Consider the following 20,122-nt stretch of genomic DNA (forward strand, 5'->3'; position numbering starts at 1 on the left):
GGAGTCCCTGGAAAAGGGACATATTCGTCCTTCTTCATCTCCCTTAGGAGCCGGTTTTTTCTTTGTATCTAAAAAAGATGGCTCTTTGAGGCCGTGTATTGATTATCGACTCTTGAATAAAATTACAGTCAAATATCAGTATCCTCTGCCACTGCTGACTGATTTGTTTGCTCGAATAAAGGGGGCTAAGTGGTTCTCTAAGATTGATCTCCGTGGGGCGTATAATTTGGTGCGAATTAAGCAGGGGGATGAGTGGAAAACCGCATTTAATACGCCCGAGGGCCATTTTGAGTATTTAGTAATGCCTTTTGGTCTTTCAAATGCCCCTTCAGTCTTTCAGTCCTTTATGCATGACATTTTCCGTGAATATTTGGATAAATTTATGATCGTGTATCTGGATGATATTTTGATTTTTTCGGAGGACTGGGATTCTCATGTCCAACAGGTCAGGAGGGTTTTTCAGGTTTTGCGGGCTAATTCCTTGTGTGTGAAGGGTTCTAAGTGTACTTTTGGGGTTCAAAAGATTTCTTTTTTGGGGTACATTTTTTCCCCCTCTTCCATTGAGATGGATCCTGTCAAGGTTCGGGCTATTTGTGATTGGACGCAACCTTCTTCTCTTAAGAGCCTTCAGAAATTTTTGGGCTTTGCTAATTTTTATCGTCGATTTATAACTGGTTTTTCTGATGTTGCTAAACCTTTGACTGATTTGACCAAAAAGGGTGCTGATGTTGCTGATTGGTCCCCTGCTGCTGTGGAGGCCTTTCGGGAGCTTAAGCGCCGCTTTTCTTTCGCCCCTGTGTTGCGTCAGCCTGATGTTACTCTTCCTTTTCAGGTTGAGGTCGATGCTTCCGAGATCGGAGCTGGGGCGGTCTTGTCGCAGAAAAGTTCCGACTGCTCCGTGATGAGACCTTGTGCGTTCTTTTCTCGAAAATTTTCACCCGCCGAGCGAAATTATGATATTGGTAATCGGGAGCTTTTGGCTATGAAGTGGGCTTTTGAGGAGTGGCGTCATTGGCTTGAGGGGGCTAGACATCAAGTGGTGGTATTGACCGATCACAAGAATTTGATTTATCTTGAGTCTGCCAGGCGCCTGAATCCTAGACAGGCGCGCTGGTCGTTGTTTTTCTCTCGGTTTAATTTTGTGGTCTCATACTTACCAGGTTCTAAAAATGTGAAGGCGGATGCCCTTTCTAGGAGTTTTGAGCCTGATTCCCCTGGTGATTCTGAACCTACAGGTATCCTTAAGGATGGGGTGATATTATCTGCTGTTTCCCCAGACCTGCGACGGGCTTTGCAGGAGTTTCAGGCGGATAGACCTGATCGTTGCCCGCCTGGTAGACTGTTTGTTCCTGATGATTGGACCAGTAGAGTCATCTCGGAGGTTCATTCTTCTGTGTTGGCAGGTCATCCCGGGATCTTTGGTACCAGGGATTTGGTGGCTAGGTCCTTCTGGTGGCCTTCCCTGTCTCGAGATGTACGAGTTTTTGTGCAGTCTTGTGATGTTTGTGCTCGGGCCAAACCTTGTTGTTCTCGGGCCAGCGGATTGTTGTTATCTTTGCCTATTCCGAAGAGGCCTTGGACTCACATCTCTATGGATTTTATTTCTGATCTCCCTGTTTCTCAGAAAATGTCTGTCATCTGGGTGGTGTGTGACCGTTTTTCAAAGATGGTCCATTTGGTGCCCTTGCCTAAGTTGCCTTCCTCATCCGAGTTGGTTCCTCTGTTTTTTCAAAATGTGGTTCGCTTGCATGGTATTCCGGAGAATATCGTTTCTGACAGGGGGACCCAGTTCGTGTCTAGATTTTGGCGGGCGTTCTGTGCTACGATGGGCATTGATTTGTCTTTTTCGTCTGCGTTCCATCCTCAGACTAATGGCCAGACTGAGCGAACTAATCAGACCTTGGAGACTTATTTGAGGTGTTTTGTGTCTGCGGATCAGGATGACTGGGTTGCCTTTTTGCCGTTGGCGGAGTTTGCCCTCAATAATCGGGCTAGTTCTGCCACTTTGGTTTCTCCTTTCTTTTGCAATGCGGGGTTTCATCCTCGTTTTTCTTCCGGTCAGGTGGAGTCTTCGGATTGTCCTGGAGTGGATACTGTGGTGGATAGGTTGCATCGGATTTGGGGACAGGTGGTGGACAATTTGGAGTTGTCCCAGGAGAAGACTCGGCATTTTGCTAACCGCCGTCGTCGTGTTGGTCCTCGTCTTCGTGTTGGGGACTTGGTGTGGTTGTCTTCTCATTTTGTCCCTATGAGGGTTTCTTCTCCTAAGTTTAAGCCTCGGTTCATCGGCCCGTATAAGATTTTGGAGATTCTTAACCCCGTGTCCTTTCGATTGGACCTCCCAGCATCTTTTTCTATCCATAATGTCTTCCATCGGTCATTATTGCGCAGGTATGAGGTACCGGTTGTGCCTTCCGTTGAGCCTCCCGCTCCGGTGTTGGTTGAGGGTGAATTGGAGTACGTTGTGGAGAAGATCTTGGACTCCCGTGTTTCCAGACGGAAACTTCAGTATCTGGTCAAGTGGAAGGGCTACGGTCAAGAGGATAATTCTTGGGTGACAGCCTCTGATGTTCATGCCTCTGATTTGGTCCGTGCCTTTCATAGGGCTCATCCTGATCGCCCTGGTGGTTCTTGTGAGGGTTCGGTGCCCCCTCCTTGAGGGGGGGGTACTGTTGTGAATTTGGTTTTTGGGCTCCCCCGGTGGTCACTGGTGGTACTGGACTTGTGTGCTTCACTTTCTCTGTTCACCTGTTTCCATCTGGATATGGGTGTATCCTATTTAGCCTTGCTGCTCAGTTATTCTAGTGCCGGCCATCAATGTAACCAGAGCCTTTCTGTTGCATGTTCCTGCTTCTAGACTACTATCAGCTAAGTTGGACTCTTAGTCCTAAGTTTGTTTTGCATTTTTGTTCCAGTTCACAGTTATGTTATTTTTCTGTAGCTGGAAGCTCTTGTGGGCCGAAATTGCCACTCCAGTGTCATGAGTTGACACATGAGTCTTAAAGTAATTTCGGGATGGTATTTTAATAGGGTTTTCAGCTGACCGTGAAGTTCCCTATTGTATCTTCTTGCTATCTAGTAAGCGGACCTCGCTTTGCTGAACCTACCTTCATACTACGTATGTCTTTTCCTCTGAACTCACCGCCAATATATGTGGGGGGCTTCTGTCTCCTTTTTGGGGGAATTTCCCTAGAGGTAAGCCAGGTCTGTCTTTTCCTCTATTAGGGTTAGTTAGTCCTCCGGCTGGCGCTAGGCGTCTAGGGATAAAACGTAGGTACGCCACCCGGCCACTGTTAGTTGTGTGGTAGGTTTAGCTCACGGTCAGCTCGAGATTCCATCTCCCAGGAGCTAGTCTGTAGTTTAAGTTCTCTGACGTTTCCTTGCCATTGGGAACCATGACAGTCTTCCTTTCCTGGGGCGGTCCTCATGTGAGACAGTTTCTTTGTAGCGCTTGATGGTTTTTGCAACTGCACTTGGGGACACTTTCAAAGTTTTCCCAATTTTTCGGACTGACTGACCTTCATTTCTTAAAGTAATGATGACTACTTGTATTTCTTTGCTTAGCTGCTTTTTTCTTGCCATAATACAAATTCTAACAGTCTATTCAGTAGGACTATCAGCTGTGTATCCACCAGACTTCTGCACAACATAACTGATGGTCCCAACCCCATTTATAAGGCAGGAAATCCCACTTATTAAACCTGACAGGGCACATCTGTGAAGTGAAAACCATTCCCAGTGACTACCTCTTGAAGCTCATCAAGAGAATGCCAAGAGTGTGCAAAGCAGTCATCAAAGCAAAAGGTGGCTACTTTGAAGAACCTAGAATATAAGACATAATTTCAGTTGTTTCACACTTTTTTGTTAAGTATATAATTCCACATGTGTTAATTCATAGTTTTGGTGCCTTCAGTGTGAATGTACAATTTTCATAGTCATAAAAATACAGAAAAATCTTTAAATGAGAAGGTATGTCCAAACTTTTGCTCTGTACTGTATGTAGCATTGTTGCATTTTGGGGTTATGTTGCATTTTTGTATAATGTGGAGGGATAACTTAACGTTTTTTATTTATTTTTTAAGGTTTTACAAGTCTTTTATTAGTTTAATTATATATAGTTTCCAAATAATAGAATTCATTTTTTGCTTATTGTGCAGTCAAAGCAGCTTGCACCTAATCACACTTGCTTTATTCTGTTAGGAGGTGCTGGTAAGTTTCTTGTTTCTAGCAGTTTACTATTGGAGGTTGGGAAACTACATGTACCTACTTAACAACATAGCATTTTGTGTTACATTCCATTTTTGTTTAACCCCTTTACACCCCAAGCCTGTTTTCACATTCATGATCAGGCAGAATTTTACAATTCTGACCAGTGTCTCTTTATGTAGTAATAACTCTGGAATGCTTCAACTTATCCCACTGATTATGAGATAGTTTTTTGTGACATATTGTACTTTATGATAGTGTTAAAATTTCTTCAATATGACTTGCATTTATTTTGTGAGAAAAACTGAAATTTGGCAAAAAAATTTAATATTTTGCAATTTTCAAACATTTAATTTTTATGCCCTTAAATTAGAGAGTTATGGCACACAAAATAGTTAATAAATAACATTTACCACTGTCTACTTTACATCAGCACAATTTCTTAAATATTTTTTTTTGTTAGGAAATTATAAGGGTTAAAAGTTGACCAGCGATTTCTCATTTTTCCAACAAAATTTGCAAAACCATTTTTTTAGGGACCACAATATGTTTCAAATAACTTTCAGGGGCTTATATCACAGAAAATATGCAAAAGTGACACCATTCTGAAAACTGCACCCCACAAGGTTCTCAAAACCACATTCAAGAGGTTTATTAACCTGCCAGGTGCTTCATAGGAATTTTTGGAATGTGAAAGAAAAAAAAACGAACATTTTACTTTTTCACAAAAATTTTACTTTAGACCCAATTTATTTTATTTTTACAAGGGTAAAAGGAAAAAATGGACCACAAAATTTGTTGTGCAATTTTTCCTGAGAATACCGATACTAGATATGAGGGGGTAAACCACTGTTTGGGCATATGACAGAGCTTGGAAGAGAAGGCGTGCCATTTGACTTTTTGAATGTAACATTTGTTGGAATCATTAGCGGATGCCATGTGGCATTTGGAGAGCCCTTGATGTACCTAAACATGCAAACAACTCACAAATGACACCATTTTGGAACTAGACACCTCAGGGAACTTATCTAGATATTTGGTGAACACTTTGAACCTCCAGGTGCTTCACAGAAATTTATAATTTTGGACCATGAAAATAAAAAAATCTAATTTTTCCCACAAAAATTATTTTTAGCCCAGAATTTAGCATTTTCACAATATAATTTATTATTCAATTTGTCCTGAGTATGATGATACCTCATATGTTGGGAAAACTACTGGCTGGACGCACAACAGGCATCTGAAAGGAAGGAGTAATGTTTTGGAATGCTGACCTCAAGTGTTTCATAAAAGTTTATAACGTACAGCCATGAAAATAAAAAAATTTTAGCCCCCAATTTTTTTTATTTTCACTGGGGTAACAGGACAAAATAGACCCCCAAAATTGTTGTGCAATATCTCATGAGTACACCGATACCCCATATGTGGTCAAAAAGTACTTTTCAGGTACAGTGCAAAAGTCAGAAGTACTATACAGTTCTTGCAAAAATTAAGAGACCACGGCAAAATGTTCTGTTCGTCTGATTTTTCTCTTTATAGGTATATTTTTGATTAAAATGTGAATTGTTAATTTATTCTATAAAATTCTGACAACATGTCTCCGAATTTCCAAGCAATAAATTTTGTATTTGTATTTTTTTCTGAAAAGGAGAAATGGTCAAAATTAAATAAAAAAAACACGGATTCCAGACCTCAAATAATGCAAAGAAAACAAGTTCATAATCATTTAGAAACAGCAATACTAATGTTTTAAATCAGGAAGAGTTCAGAAATCAATATTTTATGGAATAACCATGATTTTTAATCACAGCTTTCATGCTTCTTGGCATGCTTTCCACCAGTCTTTCACACTGCTTCTGGCACAAAAAAGTAAGCAGTTCTTCTTAGTTTGATGGCTTGTGACTATCCATCATCCTCTTGCTTACATTCCTGAGGTTTTCAACGGGGTTCAGGTTAGGAAATTGGGCTTCCCATGACAGGGTTTTGATGTGGTGGTCTCTTAATTTTTGCCAGAGCTGTATTAGAGTTCATATTTTTCTGGACTGGTTTGAGGTATCATATGTTTTAATGGGGATCCCTTTTTTCACACAGGGCCCTGTAGGTTTGGATTTCTTTTTTTTCTTAATAATTAAGATCTTCATTTTAAAACTGCATTTTGTGTTTACTTGTGTTATCTTTGTCTAATATTTAAATTTGTTTGGTGATCTGAAACATTTAAGTGTGACAAGCATGCAAAAGAATAGGAAATCAGGAAGGGTTCATACACTTTTTCACACAACTGTATCAGGTCAACGCCTTTGGCTGTGAAACAGCCCCTTATCAACAGGCTTCATCCAGCGAATTTAACAGTTAATTCAAGTTCTCGATCCATTAGCCCCTTTTTCCCTTGTTTTGTCCAGACCCATTTGCACTTGTCAGAGCCTAATCTATTGACTTTTGTCTCATCGCTCCAAATAACACATTTCCAAACTTATACTGTCCACTCTTTTTGAAAACTAAGGCAAATGTTTCTTATTATGATGTTAACGTTGAGGCTTCTGTTAGGGGTCGAGTTCCCGCTTCTGCACAAGGGGAATCTCGGGCCATCTCCGCTGCAGTCTCCCATTCTTCTACTGCCGCAGTGGAGCCTGCTCAGCGGAGACGTCGGTCCCAGCGTCTCGCTCAGTCTGACTCTGTGCAAAGGGTTACTGCTGCCTTTCCAGGTTCTGCCATTGTAGCCAGTACTGGGCAGCGACGATCAGACATTTTTGGGACTAAGTCCTACTTTTCTCCTTCTAAGCATGTGCAGCGCCCCAGAGTCCTGGTCGTTGCAGTAACGTCGCTCTGCCGCTAAGGGGAGTGATCGTACGTCTGATGGCACTAAAGGAGTTCACCTGACCAGGTATCACAGTCACACATTACACTTCACACTCTGGCCACCAGGGGAAGCAAAAGGTTCTATGTATTAGGCCACTCCTCACACTCTGGTAAAACTGGGGGTTGGATAGGAAGTTATACAGAAGCTGACTGGGTTTTGCCCAGGTAACATCTAGTGAGAGAAGAGGTTGCTTGGGAAGATTCAGGGGGGTCCCTGTCAGGGGTGGGATCCTGACAGTGGCCTAGCACAGGACAGATCGTTACAGAGCCATGCCTGCACCTCATTGCGGCGGCATCTTAAGAAAGGACACGAAGCGAAGTATATTGTGGAGAAGTGAGAAACGAGATCACAGCACAAAGGCGATAGAACCAGAAGGAGTCGTGCCCCGAGATCGGCAACATCCTTCTGAGGCGCGTAGCCGGCGGCCGGAACGCTGAGGAAGTAATAGACTCTACGCATTACTTTAAACTACGGCAGGGCAGTTAACTCTTGGTTGGCTGTCTCACCTTTACACCTAATGAAGACAACGGAGGCAATTGTGGGAGATGGGCGTCTCTAGGGTCCCTATAAAATAACTCCAGGCCTACCCCATCATACGGGTGCGTCCTATCCAAACCATCTGGGGGACGGAGAGAGAGAACAGAGACATACACGACAGTTGTGAGGACTATCCCGTGGTGCTCATCAGGGAGGTACTACAACACCCGGGCGCTAGTAGGAAGGCTATTGATTTCCACCTGCAAAAGGAACTCTGGATGTGCCTTCGGACCGGCCGGTCTCAGCCAGCCCTGTTAGCAGTGTTCTGGATTGCGGATGCCGAAGCCTTCAGTAAAAAGGTAAAGAGACTGCAACCCTGTGTCCTCGTCATTTACTACATCTTTAATTGGGCGCCCCTTAGCAGGGCCACGGACCGGGTCAGGCCACCGTGACATCCCCAGAACCGAGGGACCCGGTACCGAGTACCCCGCTGCCCTGTGTTTTGGTGCCGCTCCAAATGCCCAGGTTAAGATCTCTCATGGGAGATCAAGGGTCACATGCTCAGATACTACAGCAAATCCCATTGGTCCTCTAGGAAGGTCCTGAAGGTGCTCAACTTCTGTGGCAGCCTCCCATTGGTCCTTCTGGGAAGGTCCTGTACTTGCTGCAGCTATAAAAGGTTTGCATGGCCGCACGGCCATGCGCTAGTGTACATTTGAAAATGTGTATGTGTTGATGAGTGCAAGTCATTCTTTAAACATCCCCTCCCTTGTGTATGACTGCTCGCATAAGGTGGATGTCTGCTGTCTAGCACCCGACTAAGCTATCAGCATAAAACATACAATACAGCATCTAGTGCTGTGACTGCCAGTGCGGCGCCGTGCTCTATTAGAGTGCTTTTCTAACCCAAATCTGGGTGGTTGGTGGCGTCCGCCATGGCGGCACTGCTTGCACTCTTGTGCTTAAATTTACTATTATTAGTTTTAGTAGCGGTGTCGAGCACAAGTGTTCTAGACGAACCCTATTCCCGAGTCTTGGGATTGAGTTCTGTAACTCCTTTGCTTGCACTCTTTGTGCGTTACCACGGCCATGTGATGTAACAGAGTTCGCTTCCACCACCATATAGTGCCGCCATTTGCCAGCAGGTTCTCTCCTGCACGGTGGACCCCAGGCTGCGAACGCACCAAATATCATCTCACTATTTACTCGGTGCGTTCCGCCAGTCCTAACAGCTTCTTCACCTTTTTTCCCACCATCATTTAACCCCTTTCTGCCATTGGGTGTACTATTCCGTCCATGTGGGGTGGGCCCTAATTCCCAAGGACGGAATAGTACGTCCAGCGCGATCGGCCGCGCTCACGGGGGGAGCGCGGCCGATCACGGCCGGGTGTCAGCTGCCTATCGCAGCTGACATCCGGCACTATGTGCCAGGAGCGGTCACGGACCGCCCCCGGCACATTAACCCCCGGCACACCGCGATCAAACATGATCGTGGTGTGCCGGCGGTACAGGGAAGCATCGCGCAGGGAGGGGGCTCCCTGCGTGCTTCCCTGAGACCCCCGGAGCAACGCGATGTGATCGCATTGCTGCGAGGGTCTCCTACCTCCTATCCCTGCAGGCCCCGGATCCAAAATGGCCGCGGGGCTGCATCCGGGTCCTGCAGGGATTACTTCCGGGTGCCGTGCAGGCTGCAGATGAAAGCTGCAGCCTGCACGGCTGTAAGTGAGATCGGTGATCTGACAGAGTGCTGTGCACACTATCAGATCAGCGATCTGTGATGTCCCCCCCTAGGACAAAGTAAAAAAGTAAAAAAAATAATTCCCACATGTGTAAAAAAAAAAAGAAAAAAAAAATCCTAAATAAAGAAAAAAATATATATATTATTCCCATAAATACATTCCTTTATCTAAATAAAAAAAATCAAACAATAAAAGTACACATATTTAGTATCGCCACGTCCGTAACGCCCCCACCTATAAAACTATATCACTAGTTAACCCCTTCAGTGAACACCGTAAAAAAAAAAAAAAAAAAACCGAGGCAAAAAACAACTCTTTATTCTCATACCGCCAAACAAAAAGTAGAATAACACGCGATCAAAAAGACAGATATAAATAACCATGGTACCGCTGAAAACGACATCTTGTCCCGCAAAAAACGAGCCACCATATAGCATCATCAGCAAAAAAATATAAAAGTCATAGTCCTCAGAATAAAGCGATGCCAAAATAATTATTTTTTCTATAAAATAGTTTTTATCGTATAAAAGCGCCAAAACATAAAAAAAATGATATAAATGAGGTATCGCTGTAATCGTACTGACCCGAAAAATAAAACTGCTTTATCAATTTTACCAAACGCGGAACGGTATAAACGCCTCCCCAAAAGAAATTCATGAATAGCTGGTTTTTGGTCATTCTGCCTCACAAAAATCGGAATAAAAAGCGATCAAAAAATCTCCCGTGCCCGAGCATGTTACCAATAAAAACGTCAACTCGTTCCGCAAAGAACAAGACCTCACATGACTCTGTGGATTCAAATATGGAAAAATTATAGCTCTCAAAATGTGGTAACGCAAAAAATTTTTTTTGCAATAAAAAGCTTCTTTCAGTGTGTGACGGCTGCCAATCATAAAAATCAGCTAAAAAAAACGCTATAAAAGTAAATCAAACCCCCCTTCATCACCCCCTTAGTTAGGGAAAAATAAAAAAATTTAAAAAATGTATTTATTTCCATTTTACCATTAGGGTTAGGGCTAGGGTTAGGGCTAGGGTTAGGGCTAGGGTTAGGGTTAGGGTTAGGGTTGTGGCTAGGGTTAGGGCTAGGGTTAGGGTTAAGGTTACAGTTAGGGTTGGGGCTAAAGTTAGGGTTAGGGTTGGGGCTAAAGTTAGGGTTAGGGTTTGGATTACATCTACGGTTGGGAATAGGGTTGGGATTAGGGTTAGGGGTGTGTCTGGGTTAGAGGTGTGGTTAGGGTTACCATTGGGATTAGGGTTAGGGGTGTGTTTGGATTAGGGTTTCAGTTATAATTGGGGGGTTTCCACTGTTTAGGCACATCAGGGGCTCTCCAAATGCGACATGGCGTCCGATCTCAATTTCAGCCAATTTTGCATTGAGAAAGTAAAACAGTGCTCCTTCCCTTCCGAGCTCTCCCGTGAACCCAAACAGGGGTTTACCCCAACATATGGGGTATCAGCGTACTCGAAACACATTGGAGAACAACTTTTGGCGTCCAATTTCTCCTGTTACCCTTGGGAAAATACAAAACTGGGGGCTAAAAAATAATTTTGGGGGGAAATTTTTTTATTATTATTTTCACGGCTATGCGTTATAAACTGTAGTGAAACACTTGAGGGTTCAAAACTCTCACAACACAACTCTAGATGAGTTGCTTAGGGGGTCTACTTTCCAAAATGGTGTCACTTGTTTTTTTTTTACTGTTTAGGCACATTAGGGCTCTGCAAACGCAATGTGACGCCTGCAGACCATTCCATCTAAGTCTACATTCAAAATGGTGCTCTATCCCTTCCGAGCCCTCCCATGCGCCCAAACAGTGGTTCCCCCCCACATATTGGGTATCAGCGTACTCAGGACAAATTGTACAACAACTTTTGGGGTCCAATTTCTCCTGTTACCCTCGGGAAAATTCAAAACTGGGGCTAAAAAATAATTTTTGTGGAAAAAAAATATTTTTTATTTGCATGGCTCTGCGTTATAAACTGTAGTGAAACAATTGAGGGTTCAAAGCTCTCACAACACATCTAGATGAGTTCCTTAGGGGGTCTACTTTCCAAAATGGTGTCACTTGTGGGGGGTTTCTACTGTTTAGGTACATTAGGGCCTCTGCAAACGCAATGTGACGCCTGCAGACCATTCCATCTAAGTCTGCATTCCAAATGGCGCTCCATCCCTTCCGAGCCCTCCCATGCGCCCAAACAGTGGTTCCCCCCACATATGGGGTATCAGCATACTCAGGACAAATTGGACAACAACTTTTGGGGTCCAATTTCTCCTGTTACCCTTGGGAAAATACAAAACTGGGGGCTAAAAAATTATTTTGGGGGGAAAATGTTTTTATTTTTATTTTCACGCCTATGCGTTATAAACTGTAGTGAAACACTTGAGGGTTCAAAACTCTCACAGCACATCTAGATGAGTTGCTTAGGGGGTCTACTTTCCAAAATGGTGTCATTTGTGTTTTTTTTTTACTGTTTAGGTACATTAGGGCTCTGCAAACGCAATGTGACGCCTGCAGACCATTCCATCTAAGTCTGCATTCAAAATGGCGCTCCATCCCTTCCGAGCCCTCCCATGCGCCCAAACAGTGGTTCCCCCCCACATATGGGGTATCAGCGTACTCAGGACAAATTGTACAACATCTTTTGGGGTCCAATTTCTTCTCTTACCCTTGGGAAAATAAAAAATTGGGGGTGAAAAGATAATTTTTGTGAAAAAATATGATTTTTTATTTTTACGGTTCTGCATTATAAACTTCTGTGAAGCACTTGGTGGGTCAAAGTGCTCACCACACCTCTAGATAAGTTCCTTAGGGGGTCTACTTTCCAAAATGGTGTCACTTGTGGGGGGTTTCAATGTTTAGGCACATTAGTGGCTCTCCAAATGCAACGTGGCGTCCCACCTCAATTCCTGTCAATTTTGCATTGAAAAGTAAAACGGCGCTCCTTCCCTTCCGAGCTCTCCTATGCGCCCAAACAGTGGTTTACCCCCCCACATATGGGGTATCAGCGTACTCAGGACAAATTGGACAACAACTTTTGGGGTCCAATTTCCAATCTTACCCTTGGGAAAATAAAAAATTGGGGGTGAAAAAATCATTTTTGTGAAAAAATATGATTTTTTATTTTTACGGTTCTGCATTATAAACTTCTGTGAAGCACTTGGTGAGTCAAAGTGCTCCCCACACCTCTAGATAAGCTCCTTAGGGGGTCTACTTTCCAAAATGGTGTCACTTGTGGGGGGTTTCAATGTTTAGGCATATCAGGGGCTCTCCAAATGCAACATGGCGTCCCATCTCAATTCCAGTCAATTTTGCATTGAAAAGTAAAATGGCGCTCCTTCGCTTCCGAGCTCTGTCATGCGCCCAAACAATGGTTTACCCCCACATATGGGGTATCGGCGTACTCAGGACAAATTGTACAACATCTTTTAGGGTCCATTTTCTCCTGTTACCCTTGGTAAAATAAAACAAATTGGAGCTGAATTAAATTTTGTGAATTTTGTGTGAAAAAAAAGTTAAATGCTCATTTTTATTTAAACATTCGAAAAATTCCTGTGAAACACATAAAGGGTTAATAAACTTCGTGAATGTGGTTTTGAGCACCTTGAGGGGTGCAGTTTTTAGAATGGTGTCACACTTGGGTATTTTCTATCATATAGACCCCTCAAAATGACTTCAAATGAGATGTGGTCCCTAAAAAAAAATGGTGTTGTGAAAATGAGAAATTGCTGGTCAAATTTTAACCCTTATAACTCCCTAACAAAAAAAAATTTTGGTTCCAAAATTGTGCTGATGTAAAGTAGACATGTGGGAAATGTTACATATTAAGTATTTTGTGTGACATATCACTGTCATTTAATTGCATAAAAATTCAAAGTTGGAAAATTGCGAAATTTTCAAAATTTTCGCCAAATTTCCCTTTTTTTCACAAATAAACGCAGGTAATATCAAAGAAATTTTATGACTGTCATGAAGTACAATATGTCACGAGAAAACAGTGTCAGAATCACCGGGATCCGTTGAAGCGTTCCAGAGTTATAACCTCATAAATGGACAGTGGTCAGAATTGTAAAAATTGGCCCGGTCCATAACGTGCAAACCACCCTTGGGGGTGAAGGGGTTAAGACTATCGCAATGTGCGACACATGCTGCTTGTATGGACATCTGTGATCTCACTATTAGGATACATATGAGCCACATAGACTGCCATGTTTGTCTGGTCAGAACTGATAGACCTTGTGATGAGCCGACTTGTTGACTCCGATATTTTGCCTGGGACGTCCACTTCTTGGCTTTTTAATGGATGGAGAGACTTCATTTTGTTCTCTTCCAACTGTCCTGGCACTGCCGTGATGCAGTTTAGCAATTTTCTTGGTTGAGATGCCTCTAGCGATGAGCTGGATGATTCTGTTTCTCTTTTCATGGCAGCTCCTCAATTTGAACCAGTGAACTTTGACTTGGGAATGACTCTAATAGCAACACTGAGATATTAGGGAATGTGAAGACAGGTTGTGTATTGTAGTATACAGGAAGAAAAAGATTTTTTCACCACCAGGAGCAAAACAGTAACAATGCAGTGACATGACAAGAATTTGTATAACTAATCATATGCTAAATAGCTGCAAGTGAAATTTATGTGTGAGATAGCCAAGATGATTGTCTCAAATATGGTAGTCTCATGCAATAGTGGATGGTGAAATATGGAGCCCAAAAGTTCAAAACAGTGTTATCCTTTTGCACTTCAACGTACATAGTATGCTAATAAACGTTTTCAATTATTTGCCCAAAACTGTACTGAAATGGACCATGCAAAGTGCAGAAGACATGCCTTACATTCTCTGCTGTTGTGCTAATAATTAATGCAGAAAAAAATATAAGAAAAGCAGGTAACGTGTCAACTGCCCTAGATTTTCTGTACCGTAAATATTTTTTTTATCAGATACCAGATGCAGAATGAAAAAATGGTCTCCTGTAGTTGTGCCCATTAAGTGTTTCTTTTTCTCTGTAGTTGGCAGAGAAAAGCCTATGGGAACATCTGCAACCCTCGGCCAGAAAAAAGATAAAATTCTGAAAGATGAAGTAATAGAGGAAACACAGGGTCCAGTGGCTCAGAGCCCATCAGCTTCTCCTGCTGCAATCAAAAGTGAGTAGCTTAATGAGTGTGGTCATGTTCACTATCAGTTCATGCAGTAAGTTATCAGACACAGGGGAGGAAACAAAATGTGAGCGTTTAGGATATTACCTCATACTAATTTACCACAGATTCAGTCAGGTTGTCCTCTGCTCAATGTAAAATGTCAGATTATGTTTGAGATGCATGCTAAGAGATGTTTTTTTCATATAGAAAAATACCTGTGACTACATATAAGAAAATATATAAACCTAGCATAAGAAAATTCAAACATTTATAATACATGGTCTGTGCCCAAGCACGAACCGTATTTTAGGTGCTGGTGAATGTAGCTTATATTATCTCTGTGAAATATTATATATGGAAATCCAATAATTAAAACTTTTAACAGGTTCAAGGGGTGATACAAGTAATGAACACATCACAAATTTTCTAAGTAAATATATTTCTAAAGGTGCTATTGACATGAAATTCTCACCAGATGTCGGTAATAATAACTCATCCAATTAAGGCAAATAAATCAAACCATAGATGTCCATAAATTAAGTTATGTACAGTAATAAGAAATGACACAGGAAAAAATTATTGAGCACCCTTAATCCATTCTTAATCCTTAATGCATTTAATCCTTCGCACAACAGCCTTTGTTGGTGATGACAGCTGCAACATGCCTCCTGTATGGAGAAACTAGTCGCATGCGTTGACCATGTTTGATTTTGGCCTATTTGTCCACACAACACTTTTCAAATCCTGATGGTTCTGTTGAATTCTATGAATTCTGTGTTTTAGTTCCTTCCATAAATTTTCTATTGGATTTATGTCAGGTGATTGCCTGGGCCATTCTAGCACCTTTATTTTCTTTCTGTGAAATCAATTGAGCATTGCTTTGGCTGTGTGTTTGGGATCATTGTCTTGCTGAAATGTCCTTGCAGATGGCAGTAGATTTTTAGCAAGAACGTCTCAGTACATTTCTCCATTCTTCCTTCCTTTAATCATATGAAGCTTGCATGTGCTGTATGATGAAAAACAGCTTGTTCATGGCCAGTTTAAGGTGAAACGATGTTCTTTCCTCTTCTAGATTATGGCCCCACAGTGCTCACTGGTACCTTCAGTAGTTTAGAAATTCTTCTGTAACCAATGCTATCAATTTGTTTTGCAACAATAAGGCCATGTGCACACGTTCAGGATTTTTAGCGTTTTTTTCGCGTTTTTTCGCTATAAAAACGTGATAAAAACGCGAAAAAAACGCTAACATATGCCTCCTATTATTTACAGTGTATTCCGCATTTTTTGTGCAAATGTTGCGATTTTTTCCGCGAAAAAATCGCATCGCGGAAAAAAAAGCAACATGTTCATTAAAAATGCGGAATTGCGGGGATTCCGCACACCTAGGAGTCCATTGATCTGCTTACTTCCCGCAGGGGGCTGTGCACACCATGCGGGAAGTAAGCAGATTATGTGCGGTTGGTACCCAGGGTGGAGGAGAGGAGACTCTCCTCCACGGACTGGGCACCATCTAATTGGTCAAAAAAAAAAGAATTAAAATAAAAAATAGTGATATACTCACCCTCGATGTCTTCCCGCCTCACCGCTGCATGCTGCCGCTTCGGTTCCTATAGCTGCTGTGCGGTTAAGGACCTGTGATGACGTCACTATCTTGTGATTGGTCGTGAGCGGTCGTGTGACCGCTCACGTGACCGCTCACATGACCGCGACGTCATGGAAGGTCCTGCGCGCACAGCAGCTATAGGAAGAGGAACGGACGCCGCTGAGGAGATGTCTGGGTGAGTATAAGCATTTTTTTATTTTTTTTATTATTTTTAAACATTCGATCTTTTACTATAGATGCTGCATAAGCTGCATCTATAGTAAAAAGATGGTCACACTTGTCAAACGCTATGTTTGACAAGTGTGACCAACCTGTCAGTCAGTTTTCCAAGTGATGCTGCAGATCGCTTGGAAAACTTTAGCATTCTGCAAGCTAATTACGCTTGCAGAATGCTAAAAAAAAACGCGAAAAAAACGGAAAAAAAATGGAAAAAAAAAATGCGGATTTCTTGCAGAAAATTTTCGGTTTTCTTCAGGAAATTTCTGCAAGAAATCCGGACGTGTGCACATACCCTAAGGTTGCAAAGGTTCTGAGGCAGCCCACAGGTTTAACTCATGATGGGATGTTTTTTGTATGGCACTTTGGTAATAAAACACCCTTTTATAAGCAATCCATTGAACTAGCTGATATTATTTTTCACTTAATGGTAGGATTGCTTTCTAATTTCTCATAGATTTCAGCTGGTATCATGACTTTCCATGGCTTTTTGCACCTCTCTTTCTTCATGTGTTCAATACATTTTCCCTGTATAATTTCTCATTATTACTAGTGTTGAGCATTCCGATACTGCAAGTATCGGGTATCGGCCGATACTTGCTGTATCGGAATTTCCGATACCGAGATCCGATACTTTTGTGGTATCGGGTATCGGGTATCGCAACAACATTAATGTAATAATGTGTAAAAAAGAGAATTAAAATAAAAAATATCGCTATACTCACCTGTCCGACGCAGCCAGGACCTCAGCGAGGGAACCGGCAGCGTTGTTTGTTTAAATTTCGCGCTTTTACTTGGTTACGTGAAGTCCCGGCTTGTGATTGGTCAGGGCGGCCATGTTGCCGGGACGCGGACCAATCACAGCAAGCCGTGACGAAATTACGTCACGGCTTGCTGTGATTGGTCCGCGTCCCGGCAACATGGCCGCCATTAACCAATCACAAGCCGTGACGTCACGGGAGGCTGGACATGCGCGTATTTTGAAAAGCGCGCGTTTCCAGCCTCCAGTGACGTCCCGGCAACATGGCCGCCATTAACCAATCACAAGCCGGGACGTCACGGGAGGCTGGACATGCGCGTATTTTGAAAAGCGCGCGTGTCCAGCCTCCAGTGACGTCCCGGCAACATGGCCGCCATTAACCAATCACAAGCCGGGACGTCACGGGAGGCTGGACATGCGCGTATTTTGAAAAGCGCGCGTGTCCAGCCTCCAGTGACGTCCCGGCAACATGGCCGCCATTAACCAATCACAAGCCGTGACGTCACGGGAGGCTGGACATGCGCGTATTTTGAAAAGCGCGCGTGTCCAGCCTCCAGTGACGTCCCGGCAACATGGCCGCCATTAACCAATCACAAGCCGGGACGTCACGGGAGGCTGGACATGCGCGTATTTTGAAAAGCGCGCGTGTCCAGCCTCCAGTGACGTCCCGGCAACATGGCCGCCATTAACCAATCACAAGCCGGGACGTCACTGGAGGCTGGACATGCGCGCTTTTCAAGATACGCGCATGTCCAGCCTCCCGTGACGTCACGGCTTGTGATTGGTTAATGGCGGCCATGTTGCCGGGACGCGGACCAATCACAGCAAGCCGTGACGTAATTTTGTCACGGCTTGCTGTGATTGGTCCGCGTCCCGGCAACATGGCCGCCCTGACCAATCACAAGCCGGGACTTCACGTAACCAAGTAAAAGCGCGAATTTTAAACAAACAACGCTGCCGGTTCCCTCGCTGAGGTCCCGGCTGCGTCGGACAGGTGAGTATAGCGATATTTTTTATTTTAATTCTTTATTTTACACATTAATATGGTTCCCAGGGCCTGAAGGAGAGTTTCCTCTCCTTCAGACCCTGGGAACCATCAGGAATACCGTCCGATACTTGAGTCCCATTGACTTGTATTGGTATCGGGTATCGGTATCGGATTGGATCCGATACTTTGCCGGTATCGGCCGATACTTTCCGATACCGATACTTTCAAGTATCGGACGGTATCGCTCAACACTAATTATTACACATAATTTAATTTTTGTACATCTATTTTTGAATTCTTTCCCTCTGTGGATTGGATTGGTTGTTACTAGGGATGAGCGAGCCCTAAAATGCTTGGATGCTCGTTACTCAAACTGAGCAATTCCTAATGCTCGGATGCTCATTTCGAGTAACAAGTATAATGGGAGTTAATGAGAAATCCGCGAATTTTTCCGGCAGACCCTACCATGAGTTCTGGGGGGGGTAGTAAACACATGAAATGGACAAAAAAAAGTAAAGCAGAATGGGGAAGACCCCTGGAAGCATCTCTGACTCCCAGATCGCTGCTGGGAGCAATGGTGTCATATTTTTACTCCACTTTAAGGACTGACAATGAAACATTCAAAATCAATGAGAAATTGGAGTTTACAGGAAAATAATGTTAAGAAACACTCTTTCCTGTATAGTGACTTGTATATAAGGCAAATTTTTTAAAAAGATTTAAAAAAATAATAATTTAAGTAAACCATAATTTAATTTTTCATTAATCTTTGTTACATTCATTTTATTAAAAAAATCGGATACAGATTGGGAAAATTGTGTTAAATTTCTGCGCTGCTGAATCACTAGAATTCCAGAATTATTAGTACATGTGGCTTTATTATTCTACGCGTTTCAGAGTTCAAGACTCCTTCATCAGGAAACACCTCCTGTAGTGTTTCCTAATAAAGGAGTCTTGAACTCTGAAACACGTAGAATAATAAAGCCACATGTACTAATAATTCTGGAATTCTAGTGATTCAGCAGCGCAGAAATTTAACACAATTTTCCCAATCTGTATGTAATGGCTGGTCCTTCCTGGACTCGTGGATCTGCTGCAGCGAATCCTCTCAATGCTTAAACTCATCTACATCTGGTGAGTGCAATCTTATGGATTAACCTTTTAACCTTCTCAGATAATACACTATTTGCGCTCTTTCCTTCAACAGTTTTCATATTATTAAAAAATTGGAAATTTCAGTCTAATTTATGAAGGAAGCAAGAACTGCCAAAAATTAGATGAAAGAGGGACACAGATACCCCCTGTATTAGGCCAAAATTTAACAGAAAGCACATATTACTCTATAGATGACTAATTGAATTCAGAAAAAGCCGCTCTGTGTACTCTGCTACCCCTGCCTGTGGGGGAACTGTTCCTTTAAGCCGCTGTGTGTTTTCTAATAGTGTTTTTAATAAATAATTAGCATCAGCCATCTCATTGTCATTTGTAAGCCAATGAAATAATTTTCCTGGGCCTCTGTGTGCTTTCTAGCAGCCTGAGAAATAAATAATTAGCATCTGCCAGTTTATAGCCATTTGTAGGCCAAAGAACTAATTTTTCTAGACCGCTGTGTGTTTTCTAGTAGTCTGCGAAATAAATAATTGGCAATGGCATCAGCTGTATCATTGCTAATTGTAGGCCAAATAACACATGTTTCTGAACTGCATTTTTCCATTCCATGCCAAATAATTGGCCTCAGCCATCTCATTATAATTTGGTGGCCAATAGCGTTGAGCATTCCGATACCGCAAGTATCGGGTATCGGCCGATACTTGCGGTATCGGAATTCCGATACCGAGTTCCGATACTTTTGTGATATCGGAAATCGGAATCGGAAGTGTGCGGTGCGTATGGTTCCCAGGGTCTGGAGGAGAGGAGACTCTCCTTCAGGCCCTGGGATCCATATTCATGTATAAAATAAATAATAAAAAAAAAAATATTGATATACTCACCCGTCAGGCGGCCCCTGCTCTTAGCGGTGCCTCCGTTCCTAAGAATGCAGGGGTGAAAGACCTTCGATGATGTCGCGGCTTGTGATTGGTCGCGTGAGCGGTCACATGAGCGCTCACGCGACCAATCACAAGCCGCGACGTCATCGAAG

The 20,122-nt window shown here is 42.8% G+C and overlaps 1 protein-coding gene across 1 annotated transcript in view; it reads left to right on the forward strand.

Annotated features, from left to right (window-relative positions):
- The window catches only part of RP1 (RP1 axonemal microtubule associated), a 729,254-nt gene that overhangs the window by 147,077 nt on the left and 562,055 nt on the right, over window positions 1-20,122 (forward strand). The window contains exon 17 of the mRNA XM_077271713.1: window positions 14,287-14,421. Within this exon, the coding sequence (XP_077127828.1) occupies window positions 14,287-14,421 (135 nt within the window). The remainder of the gene's footprint in view (window positions 1-14,286; window positions 14,422-20,122) is intronic.

Source organism: Ranitomeya variabilis, chromosome 6 (genome assembly GCF_051348905.1).
Source record: "Ranitomeya variabilis isolate aRanVar5 chromosome 6, aRanVar5.hap1, whole genome shotgun sequence".
NCBI lineage: Eukaryota > Metazoa > Chordata > Amphibia > Anura > Dendrobatidae > Ranitomeya > Ranitomeya variabilis.